Here is a 21343-nt window from a genome sequence, read left to right as displayed (position 1 = left end):
ACTTCATTGATGTTGTTTGCCTGATTTTATATGATCTTAAATTATGTATGTTGAGCTGTTATCCACTTTGGTTAAAGCGGGATACAAATGTGATAAATAAAGAAATAAGTGTGCAGATCAAACATATAAATGGCGAGTGACCGTACTCACTCGCAAATGCGCAGTAGAGACTTCCCTCTCTGTCCCGCCCCCGCGTCAATATGTGATGACAGGGGCAGGACAGAGAGGGAAACTGCGCGAAGCCGCCGACATCGCTACCGCTCCCCCCCCCCCGAGGTCACCGCCGCCCCCCTCCACCCGGCCCGAGCCCTCTCTTCGGTATTGAACTTACATCGGCGAAACGCAGCACGCAGAACAGCTGAGCTCCCGTCGCCCTTTCTTCCCTGCCTGTGTCCCACCCTCACCGACGTTACGTCACACGAGGGCGGGACACAGGCAGAGAAGGAAGGCTGACAGGAGCTCAGCTGATCTGCGTGCTGCCTGCGTTTCGCCGATGTAAGTTCAATACCGAAGAGAGGGCCCAGGCCGGGTGCAGGGGTGGTGGTGGTGGTGACGACTCCGGGGGGGGGGGGGGTAGCGGCGAGGGGAGGGGGCCTTGCCAAAACCCCATACTAGCCCGTTTTAACAGGCTCAACAGCTAGTACAAATATAAATGCCAATACTCAGTCTACATGCTACATGGTGCCTAAGTGTAATGGCATATAGGTTGAAGGTGGGAGTATACATGGACAGAGTGTGAGCAGAGCATTATGGGACACACAGTTAGGTGCATAAATTATAGAATACTACCATTTGCTGTGCTAGTATTCTATAAAGGCTTAACAAACTGCAAAGAATCCAGGACAAAAAATTGTGCAGGCAAGCATGTGGTCATTACAATAACTTTTATCAGGTAATGAAGAATCAGGCTGAAGAAATGATACTAACCAAAATGTCAAACACAATCACTGAATACATAGCAATATATATATATTTTTTTTTTCATTAAAATGCAAAGTAACAAACACATAGAAATCCTGTTTTCCCCAATGGTTTTAATGATTTGTGAGACAGCAAATCATAGTTTCTGTTACTATTCAATGAGTCTAGGCATTCCTCAAGCTCCAAAAGTCGATACTCTGTTCCTTTTCACATGAAATAAAAGGTGTTGAATGAGGGGAGTGAAACCTTTTCACCTTTCTAACATGCACTTAACTTTGGCCATTAGGCATGTGTATCTATCTACTGAACAGCATTTAATATACTGCTATTCTTGGTATGGTAAATGCAATATATATGATAATCTATTATAAAATACCATAGAACTTCCCATCACATCCTACTTCCCTACATAATCAACAAGCAAAGGTACGCACCTGTCCCCTAGCTCCACCTAAATACATACATTTCTAAACCCCTCCATCAAAGACAGCCTACTTTGCCTACACATTAATCATACCTTGAATACAGGGCGGGCAGTTCTATAGTCGCCCATTCCCTTAGATAATACTCAAGCTTACTTGAGGAAATGGCTCTGAAAATTACTCTCAAAATGTGCTTACTATCAAAACTCTATAACTGAGGAAATAGATGACAAAAGTTGATTTAATTGTAAGAATGGCTTTTCTCATACTTTTTTTGTTTCTAGAGCTAAACAGCTTTCATGAGGCCTACTATGAAATGCAATGTCTGTACCATAAACATTGGTAAAAATGGGACAGGTTGGTAGTCAGAAGGATCTATGCACAGAGCGACAGCAGCTTTATGGAAAAGTTGCCTACCTGCCCATTTTCATTTGTACTATGGGGCTGTTGAAAATTCTTACAAACTGCCCTGACACTGTCCGGATACTGCTGGGACAGAGGGAGTGTAGACTGTGGGCATTTTGCCTTACTCTAGGGATAGTTCTCAATATTCATTCGCTATCCATGTAGCTAGACAGATAATTTTAGGTCCATAGCTTTATCCACTTTCAATTTTTCAAGTTGTTCATAAACACTTTCTTCCATAAACAATGTAATATCAACTTCATTTTCATATGTACCTTTTACTAGCATATCATCTACTATCTCTTCCTCCCCATTACAGATATAGACAACAGAACATTGAAGAATGACTCAAACTTTCTTGAATTCAGGTACAGTCTTCATCTCCACCACCTCCATCGGGAATTTACCACCCTTTCTGTGAAGTAGTATTTCCTTAGATTACTCCTGAGTTTGTGTCCTTTCACCTTCATCTACTGCTCATTCTAGAGTTTCCTTTCAATTTGAAAGAGACTGACCTCCAATGCATTTATGCCACAACAGTTTTTAAATGTTTCTATCATATCTCCCCTCTCCCACATTGAGATCTTTAAGTCTGTCTCCATATGCTTTATGACAAAGGCCACTAACCATTTTAGTAGTTGCCCTCTGGAATGACTTCATCCTGTTTATATTTTTTTTCAATGTTAAGTCTCCAGGATTGTACACAGTACTCTAAATGAGATCTCACCAGATACTTTTATAGAAGCATTATCACCTCCTTTTTCCTGCCTGACATTCCTCTCCTTATGCATTCAAGCATACTTCTGGCTTTTGCATTATTTTCATGTCTGCTTGGCAGTGACTGAATAGACCCCAAAGACAGCATGTATTAATCAGCATCAACAATAGTCCAGCTGTTCAGGTGTCCATGTTCAAAAATCCTTGCTGATGGAGATATGCTCTGAGATCTGAAGGATCATCAGAATTTTTGGAAATATTATTAATTGTTAATTTCACAGACCATATTAGACATTTACTTTTTTTTAAGTCCAAATCCGTACCCAGAAAGTGTTTTATATTGTTGGTGTGAGTTTGCTAATGTCCAGTGATACTATTATCTTTTGACCTTGTCATAAAAGAGGAGATTTTGAGCATGGTGCGGATAGAACATGCAATACTTGCTGATATTGTAGCCGTAAAAGGATGATAAGGTATGGATATTGTTGCAGTTGTGTTTACTTAGATGAGGGCACCCTATGAGCATGCTCAATTTGTAAAGGTCTATCAAACTGTAGAGCAAGGACTTCCAGAAGCAATTTTTCTCAGAACATGATCATATTGCCTGCCTCTAAATATTCCAGAATCTCAAGAAAACGTATTTCTATGACTACGTTTATTTGAATCCTCCATCTCAAACCTTAGTTGTAATATCCTTTTAGTATTAGAATCTACCACATGCTGCTTGCTTTCCAAGTGGGTAGGTCTTTTCTCTAGTTGGAGGAATTGCTGCTGGAAAGTCTGAATCTGCGTACTTTGTGATTCAAGCTCTTGCCATAAATCCATTAGTGCGGTGTGATAATAGTGATTAAATCTTTTATTACCTTGAGTTACTGTATGATTACTGAAGAGGATTGTGTGGCATCAGTCTTTCTCCTTCCCAGTGGCCATCTTAAGTGGAGATGGTGGATCTTGTTTCAACCTCTTAATGCCGGACGCAGCTGCAAAAGCTGCTTCAATTTTGGAACTTTTGCCAGTTGCCATCATCAATATAGATATCCAAATAGAGAACCAATCATTTTTAAGCAGATATGTGTACTCCAACCTAGTGAAATTGATGAAAATATGGAAAGCCCAGTGGGAGCTCCTGATTTCCATGTCTGCTCACATGCCTTGCTCAGCAGCGCCACCCAGTTCTACCCACTGAGGGGGGAGGGCTTTACCCACAGATAAACAGCTATTTATTCAAAGCTTTGAAAATTGCTCTCTTTATATACTATGATAGTTCATATTGAACACTTTTTAGAATGTAAGACAGACAAAACTCATGAAAGACCAAATGTAATGGGTTAAGGACTTGCCTGCTTAACTTTTGACACTGGTTATGAATTCAGATTCTTTATGATTGAGACCACCTTTTAAAAACTATTACTTTTTCTACCATATGCAATAGGTTTACATTTTCTACTACAGTTAGATGTTCCCTGTGAGTAGGGAATTTCTAAGAGAGGGCAGAGAGTTCAAATCAGTTCTTTGCTTCAGGCAGAACTCATCCGGGGACAAGAGAACATTGAAGAATGACACAAAAGAACTCTTAAGACAGGTTCTTATGTAAGTTCAGATACTCTTTCCAACTGACTTTCTCATGAGCCCCTGAAACTTTCTTTTATAATCTTTTTTCTAACTGTAATTTGGTAGTAATCATGTTAAAATCATCCTTGCATAGTCTGGATACCAAAAATAGGTAGATAATGCAACCGAAAATGGCCTCTGTGTGCTTCTCCACAGTACTGAACTGTGATGCGCACACTGGGAACCTACTTAGCAAACATAACATCTGTAAAACACATCCAGAGAAATGTGATGTATTGTTAAAAGGAACAAGCAAGAATCCAGCTCTTCAGTCTCTTTAGCTTAGCCACACTCAGTGGGTCCTTCAAGAACATCAATATCCAAAACCCGGGGAAGTGAGCAAGATGAAATAAAAATCAGAGCAGAGCTCTGGAATTATAATTCTGCAGGGAACTTTGAACAACACAGTCCTTTGTTAGTCAGGGCACAAGACACACCTAGCAATGGACTTTAATGGTAAATTCATGTTCATTATACTTAGATACAGCTCTGTGTATTGAGGGCCAGATGCACTAAACTTAACGAGCCCTTAACAAACAAGTAGTAAACACTGGCATGCACTAAATACTTTTTTCCAACGACAGTAGCAGCTAACGAAAACGGAATGCAGATAAGCAAATTGTGCAGAAACCAAATTGTAATGAGATGTACTAACCTTTTCCAATTGCCTTAATGGTGGAAAACGCTGGAAAATCTAACGAGAGCTTGTACCTCTCGTTGGGGCTGCGCTGGATTGAAAAACTGTCAAATACGCATGTCATATATGCCGCCAAAGACGCCGTGCTGCTCACCCCGCCCCCCCCCCCCGTTTTTCAATCAGCTGATATCAGAGAGTGCAGTTGAAAGTGTCCATCACAAAAATAGCCTTCCATTTTGGCCCAGTTTTCAATCAGCTGATATCAGAGAGTGCAGTTGAAAGCTCCATCACAAAAATAGCCTTCCATTTTGGCCACCCAAATAATAAAAACATCCTTTCTGCCCGTGCTTCAGTCAGCTGAGAGACCTGGAAGTCTCTGAGCCAATCACAGCGCATTTAGCTGAGCTAAACGCGCTGTGATTGGCTCAGAGACTTCCAGGTCTCTCAGCTGACTGAAGCATGGCCAAAAAAGACGTTTTTATTATTTGGATGTGAATAATGGCCAAAATGGAAGGCTATTTTTGTGATGGATGCTTTCAACTGCACTCTCCGATATCAGCTGATTGAAAAATGGGGGTGAGCGGCGTCTTCGGGCAACGTATTTGACATGCGCAGAGCAGACAGCATAACACTTTGCTGCTCTGCGCATGCTCGACCGGCCGATTGGTCGACAATTTTACGATGGAATACAGAATGCAAGTGAGCTACAACGAGTAGCTCATTTGCATTCCCTTTCCTTGATGCGTAGCCGTTCCCTACCGATTCGCTATGGAATTCGGTATGGAACGGCTCTAACGACGACTTTAGTGCATCTTGCCCTAAATGTTACCTTTATAAACTTTTACCCAAAGATGTTTTCCTCCCTGTTTATTAAGCTATGTGGCAATGCCGACACAGCCCATTCAAAGTGAATGGATTGTGTCGGCATTAGCACACGGCATCCACTAGAGCAGCTTAGTAAACAGGGGGGTTTGTTTGTTAGCACCATCTTCACAGTATGAGGTCTCTAAATGAATTAAAGAGTTATTTGAATGTGATTTACATTTAAACATGATCACAACATATGTACGAGATCCATGTTGCATTACTAAAGAGAATGCATTCCATCTCATTGGGGGAGGGGGGTTATCAACATGGGCTTCCATTAAGATGTTATTTTACTGTTAACCCCAGTTATTAATGTAACTAGATCTCACTGTATAAAATGGGACCTGTGCTAAAATAGCATGAGTTTGTGGTGAAATAATATGTCTTAATGGTAGTCCATGTAGATAAAAACACTTCTCAGGGTGCAAGTGTAAATGACATTCCTGATGCATTTACAGTTGTGCAGAGAAAAGGGATTTCTGCCTGCTGGTCCTCACCTTGATCTCTGTCATGCCATGTCCTGCTTCCAGCAGCTGGTGAGTTTGGAGAGGGGTAGAAGTCTCCTGTTGGGCTTGGTTCCATATTCTCATCTATGGAGATAGTCTTGGGTCTTTTGCTGTTGACAGGACAAAAGGATGTTGTGTTAGCTGATTGCTAATGAACAAGGCCATTGGAAGGGTCTTAGATGTCCTAGTTCAGAGGTAGGCAATTCCCATCCTCAAGAGCCCCAAGCAGGTCAGGTTTTCAGGATATTCTCAATGAATATGCATGAGATAGATTTGTATGCACTTCCTCCTTGGTATGCAAATCTAACTCCTGCATATTCATTGTGGATATCCTAAAAACCTGACCTGTCTAGGACTTTGAGGAACGAGATTGCCTACCCCTGCCCTATGTGAACTTACAGCCTTGTTCCCACCTCCACCCCTCATCATTGTTCACAACTTCAGGTCCCTCCTAAGATTGTCTTAATTAAACTGAAATCATGATAATTAGCCCAATATCATTCATCTCTGGAAAAATACATAAATGGATAGACATCACACTTAAAGTTTACATACATAATGAGGGAAATTTTGAAAATACATTTAGCTGTAATTTGGTATTAATTAGATATTTATTAGGAATAAAATGTGCCCTGCTGCAGATAACTAATTCATGAACAATACATCACATCTTTCGATCTAAGAAATGAACAATACCCCTTCCACATAATCCTATTACTTAAAACTGTACGAATTTTACCACTGCAGTTATAATTAAGTGTACTCCTACCCTTATCCTACTCTGTATTGCTCACTAGAAGCTGAGGTCCCATCCCTGGAGACTTATCAGCCTCATTGGGATTACTTCTCTCTATATACTACTATATATTAGTCCCAGAGTTGTATTGTCTTTTCCAAAACATTATCAGCTTCCTTGCACCTACTGTTACTCTATTTTCCACTCTGTATATATTCCCGGAGTTGGTACTCTCCTTTCTGGAACCTGTAAGCCACATTGAGCCTACTGCTATGCGGGAAAATATAGGATACAAATGTAATAAATAAATAACTCGAGCTAAGCTTTAGTAAAAGATCCCCTAAGATATTTATCCAGGTATATGGGCTATTTGAAAATTACTTACCCTCCTTTCAAGTAAAAGTATGTGTTGATGGCTCTTTGAGTTTCTGTGGCTGTCTTGACAAATTTTTGCTTTTACTACAGCTGTTCTTTGCTGTCCCACACCCCCACTCAGGAGCTGCCACCATAGGCAACCACCTGGTTTGCTTAAAAGTTAGGCCAGCCCTACTAAAGAGCTATTCCGCTCAAAAAATTTCCATTTAAACATACTTTACCAACTGTACCATATTAACTTGTGGATATTCAATGTCAGGCCATGTCCGGGCACTGACGTTGACTATTCGGATCTAACCGGCCAAGAGCTGGCCACTGGAGCTTATGTGGGTCCTGGCTGAATTCAGCCAGGACCCACATAAGATGCGGGTATTGCTGAAAATTTGCTGGGACCCATATAACAGTAAGTGCCAGTCTGACATGTCCATTCCCCATCATCTCCCTCAAAGCCACCCCTTAATCCCTAACACCCCCCCCCCCCCCCCCCATAGATCTGAACCTCCCGGATCCTTTACCAAACTGAAAAATCTGTCCACAATCCAAAACCCACTTTCCCCATACCCCCTGGACTTCCCCCTGGGAGATTTCTGGTGGCTAGTTGGATGGAGCAAGAGTGGTCCCCTTTCTCTGCTCCTGCCCCTTTGGCTCCAGCAATCAAGATGGTAGTCTTATGGTACTGTGAGACTACTACTAGGAGCACTGACCTTTTTATTGCCAGAGCCAATGGGGCAAGAGTGGAAAGGAGTAAAGTTATCAAGGGCTATTTTAGCTCAGGTCCCATTTTATGCAATGAGAGCTAGTTACTAATAACTGGGGTTAACACATCTTAATGGTAGCCCACATTGATAACTATTTCCTTAAGATGTGTTATTTCACTGTTATTAGTAACTATGTCTCTTGCCATACAATGAGACCTATGCTAAAGCAGCATAAGTTAGTGGTAAAATAATACATCTTAATAATAGCCTGCCTTGATAATTTTACCCCTGAATGTTGCCACTAACCATGTAAGTCTTGGGTCTACCCCGGCACTACCCTGATACAGTAGTGACAAAGCAGTCAGCTAAAATTCCGGGTATGGACAAGATGAATGGGACATGTCCTAGGTAGGAGCCATTCCTACTCGAATAAGTTCCAACATAATCACTGCAGTGTTGTTATAGCAGACTTCAGCACGTTCAAAGAAAATTCGACAAACAGAAGGACTCTTCAAGAGTAACAACTGCATAAAGCTGAAATATGTACCCAGCTAGATGACATTCGGATATAGGATTTTCCAGCAAAATAAGGTTCCTAATTTTTAGGGTTTCATGAAAATGTGTTACTGGTTAGTTTTAAAGTTCTTGCAACATAGGTGAAACTATGAATCATATTCAAAACATATCAGGTTCTAAGAGAAGCCAAAAGCAAGCTTGATATATTGATGAACCTAAAATTAAAGTTACCAGAATTATACCAAAGGTATCAGATTTAGACAATCAGACAAAGATTCAGAAAACTCTCAGTGTAAGAGGACAGTATCTCGATATTAGCATGAGGGTTAAAGAGAGCTTCACTGAATATAGTCAATCTTAGATTTGAGGTTAAGGATTTTCATGAGTTATAACATATGAGATGTTCCTAGACCTGTTATTTTGGTATATTGCAGTTTGTATATTGAATAAACTTTTGCACTTCTCTGGCCTTTGTTAACCACTTTGAGCTCTAGAGACACAGAGAAATATCAAGCTTAAATAAATAGCAAGGCTGCCTGGTTAATTAGTTTCAGGTCGATGAGAAGCAGTTAATGAAATAGAGATGTGCAAACAATCTGAAGTTAAACTCAAACAAGGTGAATTTCAAAACCATATGTGTATTTACCCCAATTCACCCTTACTAGCAAGTTTGGCAAAAAAAAAATCAAAAGAAAAAAATATGGAAATTTCACTGAAATAGAATTGCCAAGCTGATTAAATTCACGTCTGATTTATCAAAATTGCACAGAAGATTCTTTAAAAATATGCTTCTAAAGTGTTTCATCAGACCCAATATCATGAATTTTAAATTCTCTCCAGGCTGAGCAAATTGACAAAAATGTTTTGAAGTTCACACATCTCTAAAAACAATATGCTGAAGTTTATGAAGGCAATTTTCTAAACTATTTACATGGATAAGCATGTGTTTATCCACATAAAAAGGCTGCTTGGCTTGATGGATTACAGTTGCTCTGTGTTGGCCTCAATGAAGGGCTGAATTTGAAAACAAAAGGACAAAAGCAGAAATAAGAGAGCTGTGTAATAGCTTCAGCCTACAAACAGTTTATAGTAGGGATGGGCACCCAAAACTGTTTTGTTACTGTGGTATTGTGTGTGTGTATGTCCATGTATCACACCAAGATTTCCACGTGGAAATCAAAGTGTATTGTTTTTGTTTTTCCCACTCATGGCAGGCTCAATGTGGCTTACATATTGTATACAGGTACTTATTTGTACCTGGGGCAATGGAGGGTTAAGTGACTTGCCCAGAGTCACAAGGAGCTGCCTGTGCCTGAAGTGGGAATAGAACTCAGTTCCTCAGGACCAAAATCCACCACCCTAACCACTAGGCCACTCCTCCAGTCTACTCTTTTCTATAATAATGTGCATAACTTAATTTGTTAATAAGACAATCAGCATTGATAATTGGATGTTAACAAGCAATTATCAGCACTGACATTAATTAGAATTTAAGCACACTACTTGCTAAGTGTATTCTGTAATGTGGTGCGTGCAAATTGTAAGTCGCATAGTTGAAAAGTGGGTTTGGTTATGGGCATGGAATGGGCGGCTCGTAGACATTTCTAAAATCTATGCATGTTGTTATAGAATACACCCGCTCCATGCCTAATTTAGGCTTCAGCATTTAAATCAAATTTTAGTTGGCATAATTGAGCAAGACTTTCTCATTTAGTTGCATGGACCGACGCTCGGTGTATTCTATAAACTGCATGAAAATTTAGGCTAATTCTATAAAGTACGCCTAAATCAAAGCATACTTTATAGAATACGCCTAAGCAAATTTCCTTCTGGAGCCAAATTTATAAGCATGATATCCAGAATCTAGTCCTGTGTGCACATGAGGGAATTTTATAAATGGTGCTCAAAATTTGAAGCTATAAAAAATTGGTGCTAAGCATGATTATAAAGGGTATGCACCCATTATAGAATCATGATTAGCGCCGATTCCCATACCTAACTTTTGGAACCAGACTTAACACCTGCTGAAAGCTGGTGTAAATGCTAGAGCCCAAGTGAGGCACACTAACAGGGTTATTTTTGAAAGAGAAGGGCGCCCATTTTCGATACAAATCGGGAGATGGGCGTCCTTCTCCCAGGGTTGTCCAAATCGGCATAATCAAAAGCCAATTTTGGGCATCCTCAACTGCTTTCCGTCGCGGGGACAACCAAAATTCACGGGGGCGTGTCGGAAGCGTAGCGAAGGCAGGACTGGGACGTGCCTAACACATGGGCGTCCTCGACCGATAATGGAAAAAAGAAGGGCATCCCTGATGAGCACTTGGGCGACTTTACTTGGTCCATTTTTTGTTATGATCAAACCTCAAAAAGGTGCCCGAACTGACCAGATGACTACTGGAGGGAATCAGGGATGACCCCCCCCCCCTTACTCCCCCAGTGGTCACTAACCCCCTCCCACCCTAAAAAATAACTTTTTATATATTTTTTGCCAGCCTCGATGCCAGCCTCAAATGTCATATCCAGTTCCATGACAGCAGTATGCAGGTCTCTGGAGCAGTTTTAGTGGGTGCAGTGCACTTCAGGCAGGCAGATGCAGGCCCATCCTCCCCTACCTGTTACACTTGTGGTGGTAAATGTGAGCCCTTCAAAACCCACCAGAAACCCACTGTACCCACATGTAGGTGCCCCCCTTCACCCCTTAGGGCTATGGTAGTGGTGTACAGTTGTGAGGAGTGGGTTTTGGGGGGCTCAGCACACAAGGTAAGGGAGCTATGCACCTGGGAGCAATTTCTGAAGTCCACTGCAGTGCCCCCTAGGGTGCCCGGTGGTGTCCTGGCATGTCAGGGGGCCCAGTGCACTATGAATGCTGACTCCTCCCACGACCAAATGGCTTGAATTTGGTCGTTTCGGAGATGGGCGTCCTCGGTTTCCATTATCGCCGAAAATCGGGGACGACCATCTCTAAGAACGACCATCTCTAAGGACAACCCAAATGTCATGATTTGGGCATCCCTGACCGTATTATCGAAATGAAAGATGGATGCCCATCTTGTTTCGATAATACGGGTTTCCCCGCCCCTTTGCCGGGACGTCCTGCGAGGACGTCCTCGGGAAAACTTGGGTGCCCCTTGCAATTATGCCCCTCTAAGTCCCCTGCCATGCCCCCTTCTCCTTTATATACTAGTACATTTAGGTGCCATGTCTTTTAGAATACTGCGCAGCCAGATGTGCGTGCAAATTTTAATGGGTGCCAATTGTCAATAATTGGTTGTTAGCACCCAATTATTGATGTTAATTGGCTCGTTAGCCAATTAATTTGCATGTGCATCTTGGAGTGCGCCCGAATTTTGGTGCAGAAATCTAGGCACTATATATAGAATCCGGGGAGTGTATGCTATCCTTAAAGAGTGCACACTTTTTCCCGAAAGATGCGCCATGCACAACTATCATGCATGTGCACACATGTACGTTTTATTGTAAAAGAGTGTGCACTATGTGCAAATAACACACACTCTTTTTATTTTAAATTTATTAGATTTACAAGTGTGAACCAAGAAGTTAACCTTGTTCAGAAAGCAGAAAAAAATACACCTACTAGGAAAAAAGAAAAACTGCCCCTATCTCTTCCAAATTCAGAAAGATGGAAAGGTAATTAAGCATGCAGTCTTTAAGAAGAGCAAGCACTGTCCCTAAGAGTTTTTGCATAGGTCACCCAAAGCTGGGCACACATCACAGGTCTGTGTGCAAACTAATTAGCTAATTAGGTGATAAGAATCAATTATTGACTTTAACCAGCACTTAATTGGCACAAATTAGGAGTTATGTGCAGATGTGCCCTGCACCCTATTCTATAATGAGCGCCTTAATTTCATACTATGCAACTCCAAAGGGGGTGTGACCATGCGAGGGAGACGGGCAAGTCAGGGGTGTTCCCAGAAATTAGGCGCGATGTTATAGAATACCTGCATTTTCAACAGCTAACAACAAAGGAGAAGGAATACAAAAGCAAAGAAGCAAAAGTGAATGTCCAAAAAGGAGCACATGGAGCCTTCAAATATGACAGCGTCTCAGCTGCACTTTATTAATAGGACCTGACACGGTCCACATTTTGGTAGGGGTCTATTGATAGTATTTGATAATGAAAAACAAACTTGTCTTGAAAAAGACAGGCCCACTGCTAAATGCAGAAAGAGACACCAAAAACCACAGGAACAAATTCAAAACCTTGTAGCATGTTCCGTACTGTAAAAGTAGCAAATCTCGGACTTGTTTTTCATCATCAAATACCATCAATAGACCCCTGACACTGGCATCTGTTGCTGAAACGTGGACTACGTCAGGTCCTATTAGTAAAGTGAAGCTGATTCCGTGTGCTCCTTTTTGGACATTAGCTTTTGCTTCTTTGCTTTTGGATTCCCTCTCCTTTATTGCTAGCTTTTGAAAATGCATATCTCTGGTAATTTGCATTTCAGTTTCTATCTCTCTATTATTTCTTGTGTGCAGAGTCTGACTTTCTGAGGTTTCTTGTCTTCATACCTCTGTTACTGATGTGTGGTCCCTTCTTTCATATTTGTTGAAGGTCTATCTGGGTTTTGTGTGTTCAACTAAGGTAGTGATTTTTACTATGGCAGAACCCCTAAAATATGTTTTCATACACCATGGAACCCTCAATTTATGAAAACATATAACATAGTAGATGACGGCAGAAAAAGACCTGCACGGTCCATCCAGTCTGCCCAACAAGATAACTCATATTTGCTGCTTTTTGTGTATACCCTACTTTGATTTGTACCTGTGCTCTTCAGGGCACAGACCGTATAAGTCTGCCCAGCACTATCCCCGCCTCCCAAACACCAGCCCCGCCTCCCATCCACCGGCTCTGGCACAGATCGTATAAGTCTGCCCAGCACTATCCTCACCTCCCAACCACCAGCCCCGCCTCCCAACCACCGGCTCTGGCACAGACCGTATAAGTCTGCCCAGCACTATCCCCGCCTCCCAACCTTGACTAAGCTCCTGAGGATCCATTCCTTCTGCACAGGATTCCTTTATGCTTATCCCACGCATGTTTGAATTCCGTTACCGTTTTCATTTCCACCACCTCCCACGGGAGGGCATTCCAAGCATCCACTACTCTCTCCGTGAAAAAATACTTCCTGACATTTTTCTTGAGTCTGCCCCCCTTCAATCTCATTTCATGTCCTCTCGTTCTACCACCTTCCCATCTCCGGAAAAGGTTAGTTTGCGGATTAATACCTTTCAAATATTTGAATGTCTGTATCATATCACCCCTGTTTCTCCTTTCCTCCAGAGTATACATGTTTAGTTCAGCAAGTCTCTCCTCATATGTCTTGTAACGCAAATCCCATACCATTCTCGTAGCTTTTCTTTGCACCGCTTCAATTCTTTTTACATATAAGCATATTCTACAATCTAATATCTTAAGGAACCCCTGAAAATAATTTGAATCTAGGGTTTTGCGGAAACCAGTTTGGGAATCACTGGAATACGGTGCGGTACTCTGCTAGCATATAGTGCCTGTGTACAGATCTTGTTGTAGTCGTGCTTGTTTTGTGTTTTTTTTTTTTCAATAGGTAGTGTATTGGTGTTTTAGGGCATGGTATAATATTTACTGTGTTGCCTTTCCATGCATAAGGTTGTTGTTTTTTAAGTCTTGGGAGTTAGTGCTGTTAAGGTATGGCAAGGTTCTGCATGTGTACAAATTTCTATATAGTATTTTGTAGTGGAGGGATTGTGTGTTGGCCTTACCGAGGTGACACTGAAACTTTAATCTAATTTTAGTTTGTCATAATATCAGATGGGGTTTTAGAAAATGTTGCAGAATCTGTTGTATGTTGAAGTAGTTGTCTTTATAACAGACATGTATGTGATCAAGTTTAAATCATGAGATACTGCCAGATGAGGGATCTTTAAATACACTTGAATTGTTTCCATAGGTTTCTATGTGGTTTAGTGTTAAGCATTTGAAATAATTGTGTTTAAAATATGTAGCATGTCATCCATGAAGAAACATGAAGGCATTACTTTTCAATAAGTGTAGCCAGCAGCCCTTCCTTGGGCTTCAGTCCCTTCGCTACCATTTCAAATTTATAGATTGAATGCATTGTGAGAAAAACCTCACTCATTGACCTTCAATTTCACTTATTCGGGTGGTCCATGTCACTCTTCTGGATGGGCCTCCCTTGGCATTTCTGACAACAAAGCTAGAAAAAATAATTGTATTTTATATATTGGAATATATCAGTTTTTGGAATGTGCACCTGTCAGAACTAGTTTTAGACATGGATGTGGCCCAAGAGAAAAATCTCACTTATTTGACCTTCAATCTCCTGCATTTTAGTGGTAAATCTCCAGCACTGGGATGGGCCACCCTTGGCATCTCTGCCTTAGGGGTTAGAAATGACCAGGTTTTTGAGAATCAGAAGCCACTGGAAAGCATTAATCTAGGAATTAGACAAGGGGGTAACTTACCTACAAGAAGAAAGTGGAAATTTGGATCTTTTTCAATCATTAATGAGATGATATTCTGGTTAGATATGGCTTGTTCCTAAATTCAGGATAATCATGGACATTTGAGGTGGGGGCAGTAATTGTTCAGATTGTTTAGTTGGTTTTGACATTGTGGCTGAAGATTGTGACATCTATCTGGCAGGCAATGATGAATTACAGAATTGACAGTTGGATGGTATTCTAAAATTAGCTTGAATGGGTGTTGCTAGATGTTTATTGGGTTTTTATTTTGTTGTTCCAGTGGATATTGCTGATTTCTATATTATTATTAGGTGTGTTTTATTGTCTTATGTTGGTGATTACTTTTTAAGGTCCTTTTGAACACCACTTTGGTCAATCTTGTATCACCAGAAAGGTTTTATATATATGAAATAAATAAATAAATGACAAGTATCCCAGGCAAGAAACATGAAAAGGAGGGAGGATGATTATCCAGTCTACACATGTTGACAGACATTCATAAATGAAGATAATTAGCCCTTGAAAAGAATAATGGCAAACTGTTTTGCCCTGGGCTAATAATCATACCTTCACAAGGCAATAAAACCATAAGCCCCGTGCGCCAGGCACTGTATCCAACTGTCTGTCATTTAGCACAATTATGTCACTCATCTAGTCTAATATATTGCACAGTCCTTTTAAGTACTGCCATTCTTGTAAGCTTGCTAAGAATCATTGTTCATTCAAAGGTCCAAAATGATACTACTCCTCCTAAGAGTGGAGGAGTAGCTTAGTGGTTAGTTCAGTGGACTTTGATCTTGGGGAACTAGGTTCAATTCCCACTCCAGCTCCCTGTGACTCTGGGCAAGTCACTAAACCCTCCATTGCCCCCAGTACAAATAAGTACCTGTATATACCATGTAAACCCCTTTGAGACTAGTTGCAAAAACCACAGAAAGGTGGTATATCAAGTCTTATTCCCTTCCCTTCCTTATATACATTGGTCAACCTTTTCACAGCATAGGAACTAAGTGCTTCTTTCACTAAGGCATGCTCATGTTTTTAACGTGCGTTAAAACTGTGGGCACACTAAACATTAGAGACGCCCATAGGAATGCATTGGCAGCTCTAATGTTTAGCGCACCCACAATTTTAGCGTGCGCTAAAAACGTGAGTGCGCCTTAGTAAAAGATGCCCTAACTGAGGAAATTAGAAACATGTACCACAAATTAAGAGCAGGAAGATTCAGAACAAACCAGATTAATATCCTGCTTTGGTTACTCCATCAGTGCTTTTTCACTTTTCTGATCCATCTGAAATGTATTGATGCTTTACATCTCTGTCTGACGTTCACCCAGTGGTGTAGCTAGGTGGGGCACCAGGGGAGCAGCCACTCCCCCAAACAGAGTACTGCCAGTGCCTATTTTTTTCTCGTCATGTTTCATTGAAAATGTGCACCGGCGGAAGTCCGCTCTCACGCCGTTTTCGCTCCCCCTGTGCCATCAACCTGGCTCTGCTTCTGCGTTCAACCTCTTTATTAGATTACCTGCTTGGTGGAGAGGACAGTGACCGCTGCAGGCTAACACCTGAGTTCATATCATGGTAGTACGGCTGACTCAGAGGCTCTCCAATCGGGAAACTCACTGCAGCTCCATGGGTGATAGGGGCTAAAAAGGATTGAAATAGAAATGTCAGCACTGGATTTTTAAAAGGACAACAGTGTGTTCAACACAAAGCTACAAACTATGGCTACGTACAGTGTTCGCAAGCAACATTTCATTTAAAATCAAAAAGAAAAAAAAATGTGCATTCTCATGGGCCATCCCCCTGTTATTTTTGTGCAATTACACAAACATGACTGACTTGAAATATCCCCCAGAGAACAGACTTGCTTAAGTTAAGTGCTGTTATAGCATAAACCTGAAATAAGTGCGAGTATAAAGTTTGTATAAAGTTTATAGAAGGGATACACCCAATGGAGATATACCAATAGGTTTAATATAAAAATAAGAACAAAAACAAAATAAAAAGCATATTAGGGAGACCAATGACGATTGGAGAAGTGGCGGCTAAAACTATAAAGTGCTCCATGACTCCGGTAACTGAGGTCTTCAAAAATTATTCAAAAAAAAAGTATTCTAGTTTTAACAATATCACAAGTCCATATAAACTGTGAACGCTATTATTGTTTGGTCTTGTGTTGACTTTTAGAGCCTTAAGGGTGTTTATTGACTTGAAATAGTGACACCCCTGGTTTTCTGGAATTAACTTCAAAACCTATTGGTCAGTGATCTGCTTCACATTGGATGCCTGAGCTGAGCCTGGATTCTGTTCCTTGGCCAGATAAGCCTGTGTATACTGTTGAGACAGCAATCACTTCTTCTGCTAGGAGGGAGATGCTGGCCTTTGCAGGACAGTGACGCTTACATGTAAGGGCCCTTTTACTGAGCTGCAATAGGTGGTAATGCTAAAATGGCATAACACGTGACAAACTAAAGTGTTGAGTGTTAGCTTTGCCATGTGCATTTGCTATCTATGTGCTAAATGTTTGGGGGGGGAGGGTTGTCAGGGTGGAGAGTTACCATGTGCTAACTGGTTAGCACACAAATAATACAGGACCCCTTACCTCGTATAAAATAAATGGCTGTAAGTGTTGCTGCAGTCATAGGAGCCAACTTTACAAAATTATTGGGGGTGCTAAGCCCAATGGAAATAACCCCTCCTTGGACACACACAAGGAATTTTCTCAACATTGGGGGTGCTCAAGCACCCACAGAGTCGGCTCCTATGGCCGCAGTAAATATTTTAAATGGCCATTCACTAATGGCATGACTATTAATGCAAAAAAAAATGCACATTTACGGCTGCAGACAAAATGGCCTTAGAATGCAGGAAAAACCCATGAATGGGCACGCGAATGCCATTTCTTACCACAGCTTAGTAAAAAGAGCTCTAGTCTGATGCTCCTGGAGGGGGACTATTATTGGGACAATAAGGCCAGACTGAGGAGGTGGTGATGAAAAAGCAGAGAAAATCCCCAGGATTTGGAAATCAAAGCTTATAGTACTAGCCCTGCTTAGCTAGAACCCCGATACAAACAGAGGCTAAACTGCCAAGCCCAAAGTTCAAAAAAATAAAAATGATAAATTATTAGTTATATATATTGGCACTCACAAATAATGCAAAGCATTCATACTAGGCCAGAACATCATTTCATAATTATGCTACCAGGCAGTGCTATTATTGAATATGTCAACAAAATCTTTGCAACTGCTCATCTTTTCAAAATCATTCCAAAGCAGAAGAGTGCTGAAGGATGAGACTTTTCAAAACTGAACCCAACATGATCCTCTACCTGCACTGCCTTTTGGAAGAAGCCTATGGATGGTCAGGGTCTTTATTTAATAAGGAGCCTGCCACTGACGGTTTAAAAGATACCAACTGTATGCAAACGATTTGTTTTTCAGTCACCTTAAAATCATTAGTGCTAGCATGTCCGACCTTTCCCACCATTCCTAGCATGAAGGAATCAAACGAACAATCTTTATTTTCAATTTCTATAAACCTTTGGGCTACTAGAACTCTTTTTCAAGGTTTTCTCTTGAAAAATGGAGGGCACACTTTGAGCAGAGGCTTGACAACTCTGTGATCTTTCTAAATGGGGGGAAGCAACTTACTTCTAGACCTAAAGGGAGGAGATTTTTAGTCACCCAAATATCACCCTATTCATTTATGTTTCCATGATTGTTGAATAAAAAGAATTAAAAGAAAGAATGAATGAAAAAAAACATTGTTGTTCCAAAAATGAACAGAATGAAGCAATATAAAGTGGTAGCAATAACACAAATCCTCTTCCTGAATGACAGACTTTCAAAATCAAAAAAAGAAAGAGAGGAAGAAAGAAAAGTAGCAAAAATTCAATGTGTCCTTTTATGTTCTTTTGCCTCCAACACTTTTCTCACACAGCAAACAACACAGCCCCACTGCTAAAGGAGAACTCTGGATTTCAGATCAAGTAAACTTTTAAAAGCAAATCTCAGAAAGCAGGGGAGCGCACTTCTATACAGGAATGGCCTCCTATGTATCCTAATAGGAGGTTTATCCTCATCATCTTGGGGCCCGATTCCTACTATTTTCATGGCCCCACAATGGATGCACCTGTCAGCAATGGTCAAACTAGCTGATCTTAATGACCAATGTGGTTGTTCTCAGCAAATGGTGCAGAGCTGCATGGCCGGTATTCAGTCACAGAAGAACTGCACACCAGACGCTATGAGGGCAATTCTATAAGCAGGCACATGCACAGTGAAAACCTATAACACCATCTGAGCACCCCGATTCTAGTATAGAATACCAGCATGATCTGGTATCTGGCATGCTTTATATTTAAGTACATGCAGTTACACCAGCCCTAAAGCTGGCATGACTGCAGTCTCATGAATGACTCAGGGATGCTCATAAATTAAAGTAATGTATTCTGTAAGTTATGTGTATAGGTGGGAGACCTACCCCCTTGCATTTACACACTATGGGCTAGACTATGGGCTAGATTCTGTAAATTATGCCCAAAGATAGGTGCCAAAATAATGCTCTGCATGGAACCTTTACAGAATACTAACTTACAGGGCTGCCAAGAGACCAAGCCAAGCCTGGAGCAAACAATCGAGGGCAACCCTCCTGGGTTCTCCGACCCCCCACCTGGCAGTAGATTAGTGCTCATTCGGTCTCTCTCCTGCTCCTGTGTGCCTGGTTATCACGTTAACTCTGGTCTGCCAGCCATGGGTCCTTCCTGTCACGTCCCTCCCACCAATGAGGAAATAGGAAGTACTTCACATAAGAGGCAGGACGTGGCTGGCACAGCAAAGTTAATGTGATAACCCGGCACGCAGGAGCAGGAGACCAATCCGGCCTTCTGCCTGTGCCTGCCACCAGAAGCCTGAAGAAAGCAGCTTTTCTATTGCCACCTCCAAGCCCTCCTTGGAGGCTGGGCCCAGGGAAATCTTGCCCCCCCTGCCCCCCCCCCCAGCAGCCCTGCTAACTTAGGGGGTCTTTTACTAAAGCTTAGCTCGAGTTATCTGCAGCAGGGCCCGTTTTATTCCTATGGGCCCTGCTACAGATAACTCGAGCTAAGATTTTCTAAAAGACCCCCTTAATGCGCATTTCATGCCTAACTTTGGGTGACCTATACAGAGTTTCTCCCCCCCCCCCCCCCCCCCGTGCCACTTAAGTGCACCCTTAAAGAATAGCACTTAGGCATTCTGTTAGTGCTTACAGTAATGAACGCTTACCTATGAAATTGGTAGCATTCTGTACATTTATGCATGAAAGGGGTAGACAAATGACTCTTCACATGCCTGCAGAAATTCTGCTTAGTGACCTAGGGCTCCTCAGCAGAAGTCTTGTCATAAGCCTGTTCTTTTTAAAATCCTTTCTTAAGTAAGAGGCCTGTGCAATTTAGCCATTTCTAGTTCTTCAAGAACAGTTTTATATTGTATTGTACAACAAGCACAGTCTGCAGCAGAACACGATGAGTTGTGGCTTGAGGTATACTAAAGGTTAAAAACAAATCCAAGGTAAAGAATTCCACACTGACCACAGGCTTTCAAGTTTCTTATTAGCAGGGAAGCAAATCATGAATAATAGTGGAAACTAGAGAATGGTGATCAAACTAACAAAGGTGGCTTACTTTTGGACTCCATTCGACTTGGAAATAGTTCCACTAATAGTTCCTGTAATTTTAACTGGAAATTTGTAACAGATGCACAATCCTAATGACACCATAATACTTTGCACTAATGAACATAATCCTTTCAATCTGTTCCAAATTCATTTTGTACTGCTGATTCCGACTTTTAAAATAAGGGTATCATTGAGATGCGTGAGTCATTCTCACTGACCATAATCTGAGGGAAGGGATTTCTCTGACTCATGAACAGTACAGATTAGTCACAGAAACTCCAAAATTCATGAAATCTAAAAAACACTGGATTTATGAATTTTGTTTTGGGCGGGGGGGAATGGGGTTTTTCTTTCAGTTGTGTTTTGGGCATGCTGTTTTAATTAAGTCTCCGTGTACAGCAGCGGATACAACAGGAACTCTCAGCTTTATAGTGGCATGTCATCCAATTTTACTCTCTTTCACTGATGTTTGCACCATTAGATACAATGGGCAGTGGCATACCAAGGGGGGGGGGGCGGTGGGGGCGGTCCACCCCGGGTGCACGCCGCTGGGGGGGGTGCCGAGCACCGGTCAGCGTCGTTCATTTCCATGCTCCCTCTGCCCCGGAACAGGAAGTAACCTGTTCCAGGGCAGAGAGAGCATGGAAATGAACAATGCTGACCGGCGCACGGAACCCCCCCAGCAGCGTGCACCTGGGGGTGAGGGGGTTCTTTTGCTGGGGTGGGGGTGTCCTTTCGCCGGGGGGGGGTCACACTGCACGGGGGGGGGGGGTCACTGCACC

General features: G+C 41.7%; 1 protein-coding gene across 7 annotated transcripts in view; it reads right to left on the bottom strand.

Moving 5' to 3' along the window:
• NFIB (nuclear factor I B) overlaps positions 1 to 21343 on the bottom strand; it is a 547227-nt gene that overhangs the window by 197097 nt on the left and 328787 nt on the right. For all 7 annotated transcript variants that reach the window (XM_030194287.1, XM_030194283.1, XM_030194285.1 and 4 more), the window contains 2 exons: positions 16429 to 16549; positions 6078 to 6196 (listed from right to left, as the gene is read on the bottom strand). In XM_030194287.1, coding sequence (XP_030050147.1) covers positions 6078 to 6196; positions 16429 to 16549 — 240 coding nt within the window. The remainder of the gene's footprint in view (positions 1 to 6077; positions 6197 to 16428; positions 16550 to 21343) is intronic.

Source organism: Microcaecilia unicolor, chromosome 2 (assembly GCF_901765095.1).
Source record: "Microcaecilia unicolor chromosome 2, aMicUni1.1, whole genome shotgun sequence".
In the NCBI taxonomy this organism is placed as follows: domain Eukaryota; kingdom Metazoa; phylum Chordata; class Amphibia; order Gymnophiona; family Siphonopidae; genus Microcaecilia; species Microcaecilia unicolor.
The sequence above is the reverse complement of the archived record's forward strand: the minus strand, read 5'-3'. Positions and strand labels throughout refer to the sequence as shown.